The sequence below is a fragment of the Hermetia illucens genome, chromosome 5, assembly GCF_905115235.1.
Source record: "Hermetia illucens chromosome 5, iHerIll2.2.curated.20191125, whole genome shotgun sequence".
Taxonomy (NCBI): domain Eukaryota; kingdom Metazoa; phylum Arthropoda; class Insecta; order Diptera; family Stratiomyidae; genus Hermetia; species Hermetia illucens.
The window spans coordinates 20,008,902-20,027,767 of NC_051853.1; the positions used below are offsets into that span (position 1 = coordinate 20,008,902).

Sequence of the window (18,866 nt, forward strand, 5' to 3'; positions counted from 1 at the left end):
AGCAAGTTTCTGACATTAAGAGCAATATGAAGTGACGTTACGTGGATACGAAGTACTAAGCACGTTTTACCTTTTGCTTCTCATGGTTAGACTTTAAAGCCACAAATATATCTAAAAATTTGTTCAAGTAGATAAATCAATCTCATGAAAGCTATGTGCAATGGTAAATTATTATATTTCCTGTGAAAAGCATTGATTGAGATGGGCTTTAAAGTTAATGAAAAGATTCAAGTATTCTCATTTGCATATTGCCTAGGGAGAACGGTACCTAATTCTCAAAGTAGTAATTAGATAATGTACGTAATAGCACTACTGCCAAGGTATGGATGAATGTTCGTTTCCAGAAAACCCAACCTTAAACTTTGATTGTTGATTCAAGTAAAATCAACAAACGCACGGAAGTACAAAATTGAAACTGAGGTTTATTCATGAAATACTATTTATTAATGTTAATTGAAAGTTTTCATCGAAGTACATACGGAACATGATGCTCTGATATCATTTAAAAGTCCTTGATGTATACAACATACCTTTATTTAGAATTTACGTAGTTTATGGTAGTAATTGCTCTCTATCTGCGGATGTTAGGTCTTCATAAGTGCGGATGTTGGGTCTCCTTCATGTTAGTAGATGATGAATGTGCTGATGATGAAGATAAAAACACATAACCTGAGGAATTAGGCGATAATGTCGTAATTGAGTAGGTTTGAAAATTATGCAGTGAACGCATTTCAAGGTGCGAGAAAATCTCAAGGTAGGGGGAGGAAAGCTGCTAGGGAGGGCCAGGAAATTATAAATTTTTTTAGGCCACAATAAGATAATGGAAACTGTATTGTAAGTTCATTTCTCAGGATTCATGCAAGAGGCGGCATTGGGAGCCTGATTGCGTCATATGTTTCAATGTTGTTAAACGCATTTTCTTTGACATTTTCAGGCTTTCTGAAATATTTTAGAAGCAGATATTCGTTATACGAACATATGGGATTATTAGAAAAATTGAAAGATTAAGTCTAGATTTGTACAGGGATTGGCGACATGGTGTCGAAACTTAGTGGTGTATAGAAACTTGTTGAGATATTTGTATCACATAAAAACATTAAGAAAGATCAAGAAAACTTCATACAGTAGGTTCGTCTCCGGAGGCATTGTTTAAATTTGTACGGTGTAAGGAAAGCATTGCACATGTTCGATGTTCTTCAATCACTCGCATAAAGAATTTCTTACATCCTTTTGTTGTTTTTCATTGGGATACGTGGGATATTCACAAGAAAACAATGTAGGCGCTGTCGACATACATGCCAGCTAGCTATCTCGTACCTAACCCGCGTATATGCAATGACGTTCCGTGCCACTTAGAAACTCGATTTGAACCTCAAACAAGAAAACAAGTCGGGAGACCGGAAGCTTGACGCTTCAAGTATAAAAGGTTTTGTGTTTCCCTATGTGAGGAGCATAGCGTAGTTCTCCATTGGCTTATAACATTGACCCGAGATATTGAAATCGTTCAGTTCTGGGCAGGTTACTGCCATTATCAGAACTGAGCGATTTAAATATCTCGAAGGGCAAGTTACCGACATTGCCAAAACTCAGCGATTTAAATATCTCGAGGGGCAGGTTACTGCCATTGCCAGAACTCTGCGATTTAAATATCTCGAGTCAATGCTACCAGCCAATGGAGTATTGCGTAATGAAATGTTTCAAGCATTAACGCCACCTGGATGAAGTGACATTCCGCAACTGGTGTTCTTTGTGATCGAACTGATGGCTGAACAAAAAGAAAAAGATGTGAGGAGCGACGAGTGCACGACAGCTGCGTGTAATATAGCTAAAAATTCCATTGCCCTCTATTTTCTAGAAAGCGATTTAAATAAATCATTTGATGGAAAGCCCTGTGTTGATAACGGTCAACCTCATACGCCTCACACCCTGAGTTTAATATTATTAGCAAATGCCAACAATTTAACCAACATCAAATATAAAAAAGGACTAGGGAGAATTAGATTCTTCTTGAATGGAATTTTAATATTTCACTCGAATTTCAATTATTCTCGTTAATTATGACGTCAGCATCTTATTTGTATGGCTTAGGATGCTGTTAATTAGCACGAAATTGATAAGTTTGAACTTCTATAACTTTGACACTAATAGTTGGATTTTCATGGAACTTGGCACGAGACTGTCCTCTATGCCGGTGCAAAATTTGGTACACCTAGGATGAGCTTAAGGAGAGTTTTTTAGTCAATTTCTAAAAGTTGATAATATACTGTTAGTAAATTTATTTGAGCAGATACTGGAATGGGACATCTCTCGAAGATTAGATTTCACATAAGTGTTTTACACAAAACCTTAAAAAGGGCTGCAGATAAATAGATTCTTCATAAATGCCACTTTAATATTCCACGCGAATGTCAATTATTCCGGGTAATTATGACGTCAGCATTTGATTTGCATGGCTTTAGAAGCAGTAAACTCTCACGAAATTGCTAAGTTTGAACTGCTATAAATTTGGCGTTAATTGCCTGATTTCCATGAAATTTAGCACATATATACGAAATATTGTCCCCTATGCTGGTACAAAAAGTGCTAGGATGAATTTAAGGGGGGTTTTTAAGTAAATTTCTAAAAAGTAATAATATACTATTAGTAAGTTTATTTGAGCAGATATCGGAATGGGACATATTTTGAGGCCTAGATTTCTTCTAGGCGCACCACCCTGATTTTTTTCGGATTTTTAGGTTGGGTGGTTTCCGAAAATGAGTCCTGTCTCACTTCAAGTGCGTATATTTTGACTCCTTACTCACGCACTTTGCAATTTATGCCAAAACTAATGTCAGTTTCGGAAAGTACAAATCGGGACCTTTCATTTGATATTATACATAACTATACCCGGTGAAAAAAAATTTTGAATCCCCCCTTTGCATGTATGGGGAGCCCCCTTTAAACTCCACCTAAATTTATGCCACTCGCTGTATGTGTGGGATTTCATAGCTCCCATCAGTCCACCAAATTTCGTTCGGATCGGTTCAGCCGTTTTGGAGAAAAATGCGTGTGACAGACAGACAGACAGACAGACATTGAATCGATTTTAATAAGGTTTTGTTTTACACAAAACCTTAAAAACAAACAAAGTAACAATAATTTGTGGGAAGCAAAATTTTATTAATATCGTATCACTGTCTATCTGTTTGTCTGTCTATCAGTCACATGCACTTTTATCAGAAATGGTGATACATATTTACATAAAATTTAGTGCAAAGATTAGAATTGTGAACCGGCAAGTATACATACATATTTTCTGATACAGATTTCAGTTTTGATATCAGCCATCGGTGGTGGGTTAGAAAGTGGCCATTTGAATTAAAGACCATTCCCAACTACTCGCTTCAGAAATCTGAAACAATATAATTTTGCCGAGTGAAATTATGCGGTGTTTCCAACGATTTATTATTTCAAATAATTATGCCTCTAAATAGGATCTAGGCCTCAAAAGTGATGGGAGATCTAATTAAGTTGCATATCTGACTCCAATTACTAACGGAGTTTAAAATTTTGTGAAAATATACTCCATAACTTCCCATTGAATTTATCATTTGAAGGAATTTATTATAGAAAAATAAGTTCTTAAAATAAGTGTTCCAAAAGTACATAAAATTGAAATAATAAAATAAAAAATAAAAAAATAATAAAAAAAGGATTTTAAAAATTTTTTTGTCACAGTTTATAACAAATAAAAATTCTTTTTTTCATTTGATGCATTCAAAGTTATCTTTTTAAAAAATTCCGAGACCGTTCGGTTGCCATTTTTTTAACGAGAGGAAACAAAGAGAAAAGGATAATTCCAAGGGATTTGGTGAAAACGCAAAGCTCAAGGTAACATGACTCGTGATCCCTATATAATGACGGAGGCCGTAAAAATTATAATTCGAAAATGACAACAACGGGGTCATCCCGCCTGAGCGGCAAAATTGAAAAAACAAATAGGAATACAACTGAACTTTTATTCAAAATAATATAAAGACTTCTCTCGAAAGGTTGGAGAAGCGATAGGCAACGCTATCATATAAAGATACTTTGGGCGGTCAAAAACCGATAGACGACACTAAATTTTAAGTTCATTATTTTCATATAAATATTTAATCAATGCAATTTGGTGGTATGAATGGTATGGTATGAATGATGGTCCTAATGATAAGTCTGCACTTTGTAAATGCAATTTAGTGTTAAACTATTGCAGTTTGGTAAGGAGATCGCAGTTGGGGGTTGGGGTTTGTGTGAAACAAAACCTTATTAAAATTGGTTTACTATCTGTTTGTCCGTTACACGTATTTTTCTCGGAGACAGTTGTAGCGATTGACATCAAATTTGGTGGAAAGATGGGAACTGTAAACGCTCACGCATACAGTGAGTTACATAATTCTACATCAAATAAACGGGGACTCCTCATACATGCAAAAGGAGGTGAACATTTTTTTTCATCAAATATTGTCATGTGAGGTATCAACGAAAGGTCTCGGAAGCCGGTGTTAGTTTTTAGATTTGTTGGAAAGGTCGTAAGTGATTATTTCTTTCACGGACCCATTCTCAGAAACTACCCACCCGAAAAAATCTGAAAAAAATCAAGAGGCTACCACTATATGGTGTCAATGTTCCGGAATACTCTCCATACCGATATCTGTTCACATAAAGTTAATAATAGTATGTTACTATAATTTTTTAGTAATTGGCAACGAAACACCCCTTACGTTCAGTCTAGAATCACGAAACATATTTCAGCAATATAGGTTATAGCATGGAGTATAATCCTGCAAAGTTTGATGGAAATCGCACTATTACTAACAAAGTTATAACAGGTCAAAGTTAAGACTTTGAATGTAAATATCACTTGATAGTGGATATTCTCACATAATATATGCATATATTACGTGCTAGGTTCAAGTGGGATAAATGCACACTCAAATCGCTTTATAAAATAAATACAAATCCCGACTTGTTTCTTTTTTCTTGGTTTTATACAGTGGAAAAAAGAATGGCTAAGCTCCTCTTCTCTCGTTCAGCACCACGTGTTTCTAGGGCGATTTCTAGGAGAACAGTAAAGGTGTATAGAAAGCTTGGACCCAAAACAAGGTCCCATTCTCAAAACCTATACACTCGATAAACCTGCCGAAAAAATCATGGATATGCTCCATATAATGTTTAAAGGATTGTTGAACTTCGGAGCCAATCCGAGATGTAGGGCAGGCCTAGACTGAACACCGGTAGTTGCGCCATGGATGATGATGCCTGGGCTGCTGAAATACCCCCATCCTAATATCTACACTTTGTTTTCTTAAGTGCTCAGATTGGAATGGGGAAAGAATCCTAAGCATCTCGCCTCACTAACCGGGTGAGTAAAGACTTGACCCGATATTATGTCTGGCTGGTGATGTTAACCTTCCTGACTTCTCGACTAACAGATGATGAAGCCATTGCATCTCTTGATAAATTACACAGCTGAGAATACCCGCCTTGGTCTTTGTTGAAAAGTGCATCGTTTTGGATTTTGTAAAGTTTAACACTTTCAGCCACTTCAAATTTCCTTATATCCCTTATGCAATTTACTAATTTTTTATCCTCTTTGGGAATAGTGCGATTCGTCAAGACAATGCATTCCGCCATCTTCGATCTAAAATCTGTTATTCTCTTCTTTCACTATAGCTACTACCTTGTTTACGCGCTAACCGAGACGTCTTTCAGGAGTCCTTTTAGACTGTCCGATGTGCATTTTGTTACAGTTAGTGCAGTAAATTTCGTTCATCTGGTCGGTAGGGTTCTTGCGTTGATTTCAGAAGAGTTTCAAACCGACAGCAATGCCAGGATGCCACCCTTTCCCAAAGACAAGCAGAGCGAGAAACGGAATAATACGACATATTTATAGTGTTATTTTGATTCAGATTTGCACATATCGATATTTAGAGAACCACTTGTGTATTCCAGCGCGCTACATCTCTAGATGTAACATACAACACTGACGAAAAAAAAAATGGTTCTCGAAATACATATTGCTTCATTTCTTGTTAATCGGAAATATGCATTTACCTAGCTAAAGGGAGTGCACGATACCAATATTCCGTCCTGTCGCCTTCTATGGTTTTGAGTGTTGGCCGACTACAAATGACAATGAACCGTATCTTGCGGTACATGTTCAACTAAATGGACGTTTGGGGAGAAAATACCAAGGTCTCGGTACTGATACCACAATACGTCATTGTTAAACTTTTGTGTAGAACAAAACCTTATTAAAATCGGTTTAATGTATGTCTGTCTGCCATAGGCATTTTTCTCGGAATTCGTTATAGAAATTGACACCAAATTTAGTGGAAAGTTGGGAGCTGTGAACGCTCAAGCATAGAGGGAGTTACATCATTCCACATCGAAATTAAGAGGAGAGGATCCCCATATATGCAAAAGGGGGGTGTACATTTTTTCACCAAATATAGTCATGTGGCGTATCAAATGAAAGGCCTCACTTAATACTTTCTAAAGCTTATTTTTGACATTTGTTGGAAAGGTGGGGAGTGCAGGGGTGGAATCTCTTCAAATAAAGTTAACAGTAGTATATTACTATAATTTTCAGTAATTGGCTACAGAACCCCCTTAAGTTCATCCTAGCACGTAGCAATGTCCTATAATATAGAGCTTGATCCTATCAAGTTTGGTAAAAATCGCATTTAGATTTTACTTTGCGGCTTGAATTTGCCCTTAGGCACTCATGGTACCGGTTTTTCGAATTTTCTTCCTCCTCCTTTCACCAGCTCATCCTGTATTTTTACGATTGCCCAAGAAACCAAAAGCCAGCTCTGCGTCGAATCCATCGCGAACCACGTAAGACATTGCATGCTCTGGATCCTCCGTATCAAGCTCATCAAGTCCGAAATAATGCAAATATTGCTTGTACAAATCACCGTGTTCCATGAGGAACTGGATAAAGGTTGAGTTGGTCTCCCTCGTTTCTACTAAAGCTGCACCCTGATGTTCGGGATCAGCCTATGTGTTCGCAGAGACCTAGAAGCCTCATCTCATCTACTTTACCAGAGATCATATGACTCTGATTACTCCCAAGAGTCGCTTTTTGTGTGCTCCTCCATAAGTTTCACATGGTGCAGCGCGCTCGTTTCTTTCACTGAAATTCTATATAGGATTACGCCACTAACACCAGTACCGCCTCGTTTGATGCAGTTCTAAAACAATGCAAATGGTCAGCCGGTAAACCGAATTCGCCTGCTTCCGCATCTGAAAGTTTACAAATGCCTAAGCCCGCATAGATGACGCGTAATACAGAAGGAATCGCATCATTCTGTCTAGAAGCAATCTGCAGCTTCGGTTGGGCAACACTTTTGCAAGTACCCCGTTGGCATCAGCTTCCATTTGTCATTCATACTTTAGGTGTTCCGTAAACATCAGTGTGCGTCTAAGATTAGCCCCAGATATTTGATAGCCAACTTAGAGACGGCCGTATATCCGCCGGCAATTTTCTTTTTTCTTGAATTCAATATTAAAACCACTTCCATTCTCTGATCCACCAGGACCAGCTATGTCCTATTCCTTTGGCACCCCCGCTGTGAAGATATACTCTTTTAAGGTCTCATCCATCCCGTACCTGAGAGTCCTCTTTTAGACGTAATTCTCGACAGGCTCACTGGATAACCAGGAACACCTAGGCCAGCCAATGCGCCTTTAATTCAGTTACTATTATCAGAACTGCGTTTTGATCATCAAAAATCAACACGGCATGATCATCAGTATGCAGTATGCAGCGGACTTTTTGTCAAATTCATGACCGTGCTTACTGCAACCTCTCTAGGATAGGCGCATCGAAACCCATACTAGCGCCCCGACATTCCATTCACGTTTTAGATAATAGGTATGATAACAGTCTGCTGTACATCACTCTCTCGATTATCCAACTAGCAAATCGGGCGGTATGATGCAAATCTCCACGTGGCTTATTGGGTTTGAGAAGCATTACCAACTTTTGCTTTTTCACCAAGTATGCAACATTCTTTGGGCACGCCTCAAAAGTGTTGACGAAAAGGCCGGGCCTAATCTTCATTTCTAACTTGAAAACTTTCGGAGGTTGGATGTACCATGCATTCGTTGAGGTGGGTAAATGTTTGCCATCCGCTGCCCTTGTTGTGAAGAAACAAATTGGCAACAACATTTGGGCTGATCGTTGTTGTCTTTTTGTTACAACCCTGTAAGCCCCACCCTAAGGATTTATGTCAGCGCTTTCGAACAACTGTTTGAAGCAGAGTTTGCTTTTTCGAATCACCTCTATGAAGCGGCCTCGAAGTTTCCTCCCTTATCGCTACAGGGCTCCCCATGAAGCTTCAATAAAGCCTCCTTGTCCGAAAGTATGTAGCTCGCAAAGCTGCACTTTCGTTAGAAAGTTGCCTCCAAAGTGGTCTGTTCCGTCATCAAGTGTGGACTAAGGAGTCACTACATCCTCAACAAAAAATGCAATTTTTTTGTTCCACCAATAGTTGCGTTGCTTTCTGGAGAATATTCACCTTCTGGGCGTAGTAGCATGCTTCCATCATCGATTGGGTGATCTGGATGACTAAAGCCGCATCATTCAGCGATATGTCGAGTTTGCGCGCAACCGAAAATGTAACTCCTTCAAAAGGTTTCGCCGCCCGGTCGGCCAACCCTGAGATAGCCCTTTTCGGAGGTCGATTCGTCCTTGATCTCTATTGAATGTAAATCACTTGGTGATTACTATGAGTACACTACTCACTAATCAAATCTCGATATTTGCAATTACCACATCTAGCTCCGGGAATTCTTCGAGCAGAACACGTTCTCTCATATTCGTTATCAGGCTACTCCACTCAAGAGCCCACGCGGTAAAATTCCTTGCTACGGTTATCGCTATGGGTGGGTGGTGATCATCTGTAAATAGAAAATATTTATAAAGATGCTTATTTTTTGGCAAACAGTACACAAAAATTTCACTTTTCGTTAACATTTCTTATGGTTTACAAAAAAAGATTGCCTCCCCTTTTATTATCTAAAATGTTCAAACCAGCTTCCTTCAACCGTTTCTAACAATTAATTATTCAAAACCAATTTCAACTTATTTGAAATGAGAGAAATTTACTACAAATTACATTACCGGCCTTAACCAATAGATAGAATTCCAGAAAACACGATATCCTTCCAGATAACCTCTATAATTGAAATGTATAACTCAACAATTATAGGCATGCAATTGCAATCTCGATTGCACTAACGACCATTTTCCCCAGCGACGCATAAACGCAATAACGCAGACGTTCATAGCTGAATAATTTTGAACGTCGTTTCCGTGAAATTACCTGTTTTGATGAGGAGAGAAAAAAAAAAACCCCAGTCAATTAATATTTTTAACCTAATGGCATTTTTCACAATTTTTATTTGACTATTGCATTAGTTGTGTATCTTGTACTTTGTAACGTTTGGTTTTCATCCGTGTGTGTTGAAATTTTTGTGGATTAGTAGTTTCACACAGATCGTAGTGAAAATAAAGCAGTTTCTGCTGGCAAATATCTATCTTTATTACTTTGTTTGATTCATAGATAAATATTTATTTATTGGTACAGATCAGCTCCATGCCAATAATCGACCATAATAATGAATAATTGGCCAATACATACTTCCTGAATGATTCTTTCTCTCCTTTATAAGTGAAAATTACGGTTACTATGCGTTAATCAAGAAATAGGCCAACATCTTGATCACCCCTTTTTTGCTGCAGACTATCTTTCTTAGAAGTATTGATAGAAACAAATTTGAATTTCTCCTTAGTTTTGTTTTACTGAATAAATCCATTCCGCTGATGCATTTTCTATGAAAAAGATACATGATTGTTAATTTTCTTTATTTATTTATTTTTTTTTTTTTTTGAAAATGGATTGTGAAGTAGCCGGACATTATGTAATTTTGTATGTAAAAATGCATTGCGTCAAATGATGGTGACTACTGACGCGGATGTAGATTGGAAACCACAGCTTTTCGTGGAGACGCTCATATGTACGTACTTATGTCAGCATGTCGGAAGAAGCATTAGCATACCTTTCCTAATTGAAGTAAATGATTTTGCATTCATGATCACATTAGGAATTTTAGCTACAAAATTAGGGTTGCAATGCTTTGAAAAAGATAAATTGAAGATTTTTGTGATGTGGTTGTATATTTTCGGTTCATTCAGAAAACCGCCAAGAATGTGCTAATAGTAGACATGACAAAATAGTCTTGCTTCATGGCAATATTCTGCTAGCCGGAATATTAAGATGGGGAGTCGATGCCCCGGTGACGTCCCTGTGAGGTGGGAGGGTTTATAGTTTACTTATACACCCTTCACGATATAGATTTGTGGTCTAGCAACAAAGCTCGCTCCGTTGCTCCATCTTCAGCGAGAATTTCAACGATGTAGGCTGAACATTTTGGGGTTCACCCAGTCAAAATGCTGGCACTCTGGGGAGCTCTCGTTTTCATCTCGCGGCTCTGTACTGTAACGACAATGGTGAGAGGTTTATTTCTTTCTACAGCGCTCACCACCTCGTCATTGATTTTGCATTTTTCAAGCACAGAGCCTGCTATAAGATCAATTGAGTTTCAACTGACCAACGTAAATCTAATCAGATCAACGGCATCGCGTCAGTCAATTGGGTGCGGCCTCCGAATTCTTTCAGTCAAGAACGATTGATATCGAATTTGGGGTGGGGGTAGAGGATGGAAACAAAAGTTATATAGCGCCGATGTGGGTCTGCCCCCGGAGAGATGTGGCATCACCCTCCGAGGTGGATTTTTTTCCGAAATAACCACAGAAATCGATTAAATGAAATTTTGACTAAACATGTTTTGGTTAGAATCGGCCATTTAATCGATTTCTGTGGTTATTTCGAAAAAAAATGTGGGGGGGTGGCGCACATCGGCGCCGTTTCTTATGCCACCCTCTACTCCCACCCAAAATTTCATGTCAATCGGTCTTTACTGAATGAATTCGGAGGTTAGAAGCTTTAATGACTGGACTATAGGAATTACACAGTTCGCCTGAGAATATTGGTGAGCAATGAGCCGCTGTTAAAATTTCTCTTTTATCTGGCGCAAATGAAGTTGGCGACAACGTCCCATGGGGCTACCATCAAATTTGGTTCACTTCTAAAACTTGGGAACGAATCGACGAACATAAGATACTGAAGGCTTTTCTTCCCTTACGAGTGGAGGTGAACATGACGCGGTTGAGTTTCAGCACCCTGGCAAATCTCGGGAGGTACTATATAACATGCACCATGGCAAAAAGGGATTTGTTATTACGCTAGTCAGAGAGGCAAAAGTTGCCGCAAATAATATCGATTTTGCCAACGTATACCGTATCACGAAAGAACTTGCAATGGTCCTGTAAAGGACCACAACGGTAGACTCCTCATCCATGATGACAAGCAGCTGCGAAAGTGGGGGGAATATATTTCTCAACCGTATAACATCTGGTGAAACTCCACCTATTGTGCAGAAAATGGGTAGCCAACATGCGGATACTGATTATTCTTTAAAGCAAAAAAGAAAGCTTGACAAGGCCGGTTGCCTTGGAGGTTCTGCAGAGTTGTTTCACTACGGAAATGTTGAGAATCTCAAATCTTTCCTAATGAGTGGAAATTATATAATTATCACGATTCCCAAAAAAAGTATCCGTTTTGAGTGCGGCAATTGGAAGAGTAATTGCTTACTTTTTAACATTGCAAAAAGGATTGCTAAAATTATCCTGAAACGCAGGAAGCATCATCGATGGATCACTGACCACATCAACATGCTGCGGATCATTTTGGAACAGATTGTCGAATTCAAATTTCCGCTCCCTATGCTCTTCATCAATGGTTATTTCAGCTTACTAGATTTGAAATGAGGACAACAGTAGTATATTATATTTCATAATCGTTTTGGTTTCCCAATTTCTGACGAGTCTGAACTTAGGCTTCTAAACTTACATCTGCAATCTACCAAGGTTCTCTGTTCGTTAGACCAAGATATCTCATAAAAAACAAGTTACGCTGACACTTAGTGCTAAGACGACCGGCGGTATGTTGAAACAAATTCACAATTTGCAATTTGTTGCCGCAGATGTTCTATTGCCACTCACTGACTGTCCGAATGCTTTATATTTCAGAACAGATTTAATAGTGAATAACTTAAGGTCGAAAACAGATTCTCTTCAAAAATCTCGACTAGGCCCTTTCAGCAAGTCATGGACCTCGGCCAAAGGTGCCTGGATTTAGAAAGGGAAGCAAGTAGTGTCAAACTGGAGATAAACGTCAACGAAGCCAAGGTTCTCTGGCCGACTGGTCATCGCAGTTTTCTATTTCCGTTAACGAGCAGAACTTTCAAGGCATCAACCAATTTGTCTACCTTGGTAGCGATGTTTCTGCCGACGGTGGCACTGAACTTCGCTCTTTTGTCTAAAATCCGGCAAATACATACCTTAACAACCATATCAACTGGAGGTCGTTTTCCGTCAATATTCTCTCTGTATTATATGACGGTAAGAGAACATGGAAAGTGAGATTCGGAGTATATTTCTAGAAATCGGCAGAGCTAGTCCTTTGAATCAAGAGCTTAAAATTTGCCAAGAAACTGCTTTTTTCTCAGAATATTTTGAAAAGGCTAGGTTTCAATATTGCAATAAATACCATAGTATCTGTCATTCGCCCCTTTGAGCTTAGTTTAGCCAACTTACTTGTGTAGAAATGTTCAAAATACTTTATCCAACTCTCCCCTATGTTCCCATGTAATTATCATTCGATACGACACTTCCGGCCAGATAACTTTTATTATTTCTTAATTGCCTACTTGAGAATTCTAATAATTTGCCTAAATTCCGATAATTAATAAAATCAACGTTTGAAAACACGATTCATCGAGCTAATGTCGAATTACTTTTATAGTGGTTATTCACCTCGGGCTCTTATCTAGAGGTCAATTTCTTCGAATTAAATGGCGCCAGATATAATAGAAATCTGAATACAATAGAACCTTGAATTATTACATACCAAGTGTTCTAAAAATAGTTTGAAAATATTGTTTTCATTTAGCCCTGAACACTGCAAAACTGTCCATTTTTTTCATGAACATTTTCCGGAAAAACTGGGCCCGGGGTAGATATTGTATCAGCCCCTCTATCATCAAACTTTTTTGAAATTTCTATTCCGGGCCCCCGAGGACGCTCCGCATCCGGCTGAATGCCCTTTCTCACCCCTTCCCGTCAGACCTGGGTCTATTATTTTGTAGCTTCGCTATTACAATATTTTATTTGCATAATAATTCAAATATATGCCTTTTAGGTTTAGTGGTTACTTATTTTAAGAGCTCATTTTCAGAGATAAGATCATCATAGTGCGTGTAGAAGGCTGCCTCAAAATACTCCCCATTCCAATATCTGCTCAAATGAAGCTAATTGGAGTATATTACTATATTTTGTGAATTCACTGGAACCCCCTCCCAGAAAGTTCACCTTATAATCATAATAATGTAGGACAGAGTCTGGAGCGAATCCGAATGGTTTACTGATTAGAATGCTAAGGTATTCCGGGCCTAGACGGTATACAGTGCGACATATTTTTTGCATTGTCAGTTCTCCAAGTTCTCCAAGGCTGATTACCTCCAAGGTTGGTTAGCCTTCAGGTATACCATCCTTCTTAGATATTATCATAAAAATAATGAACGGGTGACCTACAATAAATGGTTCTCGGTGATTGGGAGGCAGGGATATCTTTCTAGTCAACAGTATAGGTCCCATAAAGCCATATCGACCAATGATGTCGCCAAATTTGCTGCTCGCTTCGTCGAAGATGCGATTCACGCAAAGGGTGATACCAGTAAATGTTGGACGGCGGTGCCCCTGAACTTGTGCCATATCATTACAAAACCTCAGACGCCGATGGGCAAAAATAAAACACTTTTATGACACCGATGACGGACCCCAAGAGCCTCACACGGCTCAGCATGGGGCTTCCTGTTGTGCATCTTCAATGATGTACTTAAAATTCTGATTATGGAAAAGTGTTGGTAGATTACGCTGAAGATGAAGCACTGGTTGCAATCACAAAGCATTTAGAAGAATAGGGTATACTTGTAGACTGCCAGGGTAGGGAGCTAGTCCTTACTCTATAAAGCTCCAGTAACGTGCAAGTACTGAGTAGGGCAGCCCTAAGAATATGCCTTTAAGATCGTTTCAGCCGATGCAGTACTCGTCATCTCGAGAACAATGGCAATTGATATTTTAGCAAACGAGATAGCAAGCAAGTACGACTTTTACTTCGTCTCTCCTTCATCGCAGACGAAGAATGTGGAAAGAGAGATCTATAAACAGATGACAGCAGCTCAGGAAAGCATCGGTAGATACACAGGCTTGTCTCTGCCATCAAAGAATGTTTGGAAAGACAGTAATCTCGCTTATTTTCTCACGGGGCATGTAGAATAAGAGAGGTATTATTGTCCAAGTATTCAGAATAAATTGCGAAAGACCAAAGAGACCGGGAATTTTATTATCCCAAAAATTAGAAGCTCAATAATCAATTCTCGTGCTTCAAGAGTCATATCCAATTGGATTGACGCGCCAACGACTATTATTACAATATGGAGCATTATACTAGAAAGTTTAGCGGAAATGATACTATTATCATTAAAATCAATCACCGCACCTTAAGGCATGGAATGTCAGTACCACATTCAAATACATTGCCGAACATACTGTATACGACCTACCATATACAAATGGAACAATCACACAGACAAATATGCTCATAAAATTCCCTTTCCTACCTACAGTGCTGAGCTTCTGGGTCCCGGCTTGCATCAGATTTGGAACAACGAAGTCGCAAGTTTGAGAGCCGCATGTTTCCGGGCAAGAAGGCCAGAGACTGAGGGGAAAGTCTAGTGGAGATGGACGAGAGGAGGCACAAAGGCAAGTGCGTGGCCGCCTAAAAGAAGCCGTTTGGAGGAGCAAAAAGAACTGCTTCAGACAGCTGTGTAACTATGCCCATATAAGCCCTTAGGGCGAGGTCTACAGAGTGGAAATGAAAGGGCCGCAGAGATCAGTTCAGATGACCTGTCTCTTCCCGTCCCAGAGGGAACTACGATTGTAGGCTTTGCTGACAACCTAGCTGTGGTTGTTACAGTAAAACACCCAAAAGATGTGGAGGTCTACGCGAAGGAAACAGTAAGAGCGGTAAACTCCTCGCTAGTAAAAGCCGGATTGACCTTGGCGGATGCGAAAACCGTAGCGGTCTTAATAACCAACCGCAAGAAAAATAACACTGTGAAAATGGAGGTCGGTGGATATACGGTCGTATCGAAGCCGGTTATCAAATACCGAGCAGTGATAGTTGACACCAAATTGAGTTTTAGGGAACACCTAGAATATGCAGGCCAAAAGGAAGCCAGTGCCACTACGGCACTTACAAAAATTTTGCCTATTATTGGTGGGTCGAAACACTGTCCAGGTTACTTCTAGCCGGAGTGCTTTTAGAACCACTTCAGATGAGGCAGTATTGGTGGTGGCAGGCTCATTCTCAACATTAGGGTGTGGCTTGAGCGAAAACATGGGGAGACCAACTACCACATTACCCGGTTACTTACGGGACACGGAACGTGAGCTCGGAGAACTTAGTGGTGGAGATACTGAGGTCCAAGGATAAGTGACTTATGGCTTGCTCCGCAATCGTGAAAATACAGGAGGGGTTACTGAAAGAGCGAAGACTCCTCGACTAGTATTATTCGAAGCAGGTTTTAGTCTTGACATCAGTCTATAAGAAGTGTAGGAGAGGAAGGTTAGAAAAAGGTCACTTAAATTAAGAGGTCATCCTCAGAAACTATACAGCCGAAAAATCTGAAAAAAAATTGAGCGATGCCCCCAGTTAATATCTAAACTCTCTACTCTCCATCCCTTTAATCATTTTGACAATATTTTTTGAGAGTCACTACTAATTTCATGGCATTCTTTTCAAAGCAGCTTAGAATATTTGCTTGAACCGAGCATCAGGGCCGGCGTTTCTCTTTTAGCAAGTTATGAGTCATTTGTTGTTTTTTTTCTTCTGTTCTCTGTGTTTCACCCTTTTATCGCTTCGGTTTCGTCTTTTTTTTAGTCGTACCGTGGAGTCTGGGTCAGACTACCTCATTCTGTTCCCAGTTGGTCTGGTATAGATTTGAACTTAGGAGGGATTTCACTTCGATGTAATTGGTACTAATGTCGTGTTTGCGATTGTATATAAATGGAGTGATTACCACCTATCACTACTTTCGGTCAAGCTGCTTCCAAGGCAGAGGTGAGGCAGCTTCTGATGAATTACCTCCGCCCTGAACGAAACCGACAGAAAAATTCTGTTGATGAAACGTTCAGGGCTGTAGACTGGAAATCCGGACCCAGGGTGAAAATTATGCGAAAGAAACGGGCCCGGAGTAATTATTATATGAGTCTTGAGTAAAAATTATGCCGGACTAAATATTTTCCCTTTTTTCATTGAAAAAAAAAATGTCGGGTTAGGGCGAATCCCCGTCCCCCCTTTCCACCCCTCTCTCCTCAGCAAACGTCGTTTGGTGGTGATGATATATCAATAGAGCTGAATTGTGCTGAGCAACCACCATCTTCTAGTTCTAGGATTATAGCATATCACGCGATTACAGGGAAAAAACAGTTCTATCGAATCAGGTAGGTAGGTAGAAGCATTGAAAACTCGATTTGAGCGAAAATAGAGCCATGCGATGACGGCATCTGGTCTAGGCATATTTTCATAAGAAACTCTAATTCTTGCTGTTTCGTGCTTAGTTCCACCAATCCGATATTTTTGCTGTATTTGCTGCGTATTTACGCTACAGTATCGCGGATCCTGCTATAAGGAGCCAAAAATTCTCCGGATGATTATCTTCTTAAACAGGGCTAAGGTTTCATCATTTAGCTTGTTAGGAACCGAAGGAAAACATTAGGACTAACACGAGTATTGTCATTTTATAGTGGGGCCATGCTCCTGTGACAACACGTAGACTCCAAGTCCCACTCTGCAAATGTACTTAGCTTTAATGTAGAATGTATACATATATGTAGATGTCCCAATTAATTACGATAATTTTACAATTTTTCATTCTCTTCCTTTCAGATATGGTTTGCTTGGTGCTTCTGGATGTGGAAAAACGACACTTCTTTCTTGTATTGTTGGGCGCAGACGATTGAATGCCGGCGAAATCTGGGTGCTTGGAGGAAAGCCGGGAACAAAAGGTTCAGGCGTTCCTGGAAAACGTGTTGGTTACATGCCACAAGAAATCGCTTTATTCGGCGAATTCACAATTAAAGAGACTGTGATGTATTTTGGTTGGATATTCGGAATGAAAACATCAGAAATTATGGAACGATTGCAGTTTTTACTGAATTTCTTAGATTTACCATCGCAGAATAGATTAGTTAAAAATTTGAGGTAAGTGCATAGTTTATTTGAATTGTTGAGAAAATGTTGTTGCGCTGAATTTTAGAGCAATTAACTATAAACTATAAAAAATAAATTAAAAAATAAAAGAAAAAGACAAAAAAAAATAAATTAAAAATAAAATTCCTTGCATGGGCCCGACAAGAAACTCAAATTTTCCAAATTTAGGGATAATGTTCGTTTGCTAAAATTCGAAAAAAATATCAATGTTGCATTTCAATGAAACTTTGCCCATTTTATTTGGTGGATACCCTTCAGTAGTTAGTTTACTTCACTTTCAGCTACTCTTTATTATCTTATAGCCCATAAAAGAGTTTCGTTGAAACATTTTGGATAACTACTTTTCAGTGGAGGACAGCAGCGTCGAGTATCATTTGCTGTTGCCCTAATGCACGATCCTGAGCTTCTGATCTTGGACGAACCGACCGTTGGTGTTGATCCGCTCTTACGACAGAGTATTTGGAATCATCTTGTACACATTACGAAAGCCGGACAAAAGACTGTTATAATAACGACACACTACATAGAAGAGGCGCGGCAAGCACACACTGTAAGTAAATTTACCTTTCCTAAATCACCACGCCATTTTAATGAGTTATTTTTAACGTTATCACCATTATTATCCAGCACTTAAGCTAACTAAACATGTGACGTAAATTTCCTTATTTGTGGTCATAAAAAATATTAAAGATGTTTTCTCATCTCAACTGTTTTAATGTATTAAGAAATACTTGAAAATAAAAAACTGATGAGGTCTGAACGTACTTAATAAGCTTGTTACATTCCAAATTGTATGGTTGCATGTCTCAGTATTATCTTTTGATTTGAATAAGATGCGCAACGTTCAATTATTGCTGTATTTGTTGTTGTTGCTGCGATTCTGACCTTTGTTGAAGTATGAGCTATTCAAGAGTTATTGTGATTAATTAGAATTTGAATAAGCTAGTTTGCATTGATCTCATCGACTTCATAAGGCGGTTACATGACTAAATTAAAATTGCATTTTTATGCATATTGAGCGCCCCAAGTTCATTTGTCAGGTTCAATGCTACTCACGCATATCTAATTGAAACCACCTAATGTCAGAATGATTATCTACAATGTATATATATTCGTACATTTAAAGAATTTATGCCAGTTGAATGTTTCTTGCACAATATTAGAGCAAACAACTCTCATAAAAATTCCAAATGCAAATTAAGGTTTCTGTCTTAAGTCTTTCGTTTTGAATATTCAACTCTCATTGACTTGTAATTAAACGGGCCTGTGGGAAGCTTGGTTTCTGATAGATTTAATTCGACTAAAATGGTATCGTCTATATCGATATGTCCCTTAATTTTCCTTTCAATTACTTTGTCATATCAAATATAAAATAAGTGG

At 38.8% G+C, this 18,866-nt stretch overlaps 1 protein-coding gene and 1 long non-coding RNA gene across 4 annotated transcripts in view; one reads left to right on the forward strand and one right to left on the reverse strand.

Annotated features, from left to right (window-relative positions):
- LOC119656881 (ABC transporter G family member 23) overlaps positions 1–18,866 on the forward strand; it is a 224,617-nt gene that overhangs the window by 186,316 nt on the left and 19,435 nt on the right. For all 3 annotated transcript variants that reach the window (XM_038063545.1, XM_038063548.1, XM_038063546.1), the window contains 2 exons: positions 17,163–17,477; positions 17,835–18,036. In XM_038063545.1, the coding sequence (XP_037919473.1) occupies positions 17,163–17,477; positions 17,835–18,036 (517 nt within the window). The remainder of the gene's footprint in view (positions 1–17,162; positions 17,478–17,834; positions 18,037–18,866) is intronic.
- LOC119656882 lies at positions 422–18,211 on the reverse strand. The gene is made up of 2 exons (XR_005250110.1): positions 18,051–18,211; positions 422–642 (listed from the first exon to the last, which is right to left on the reverse strand). It is a non-coding gene; the product is annotated as an uncharacterized LOC119656882 (long non-coding RNA).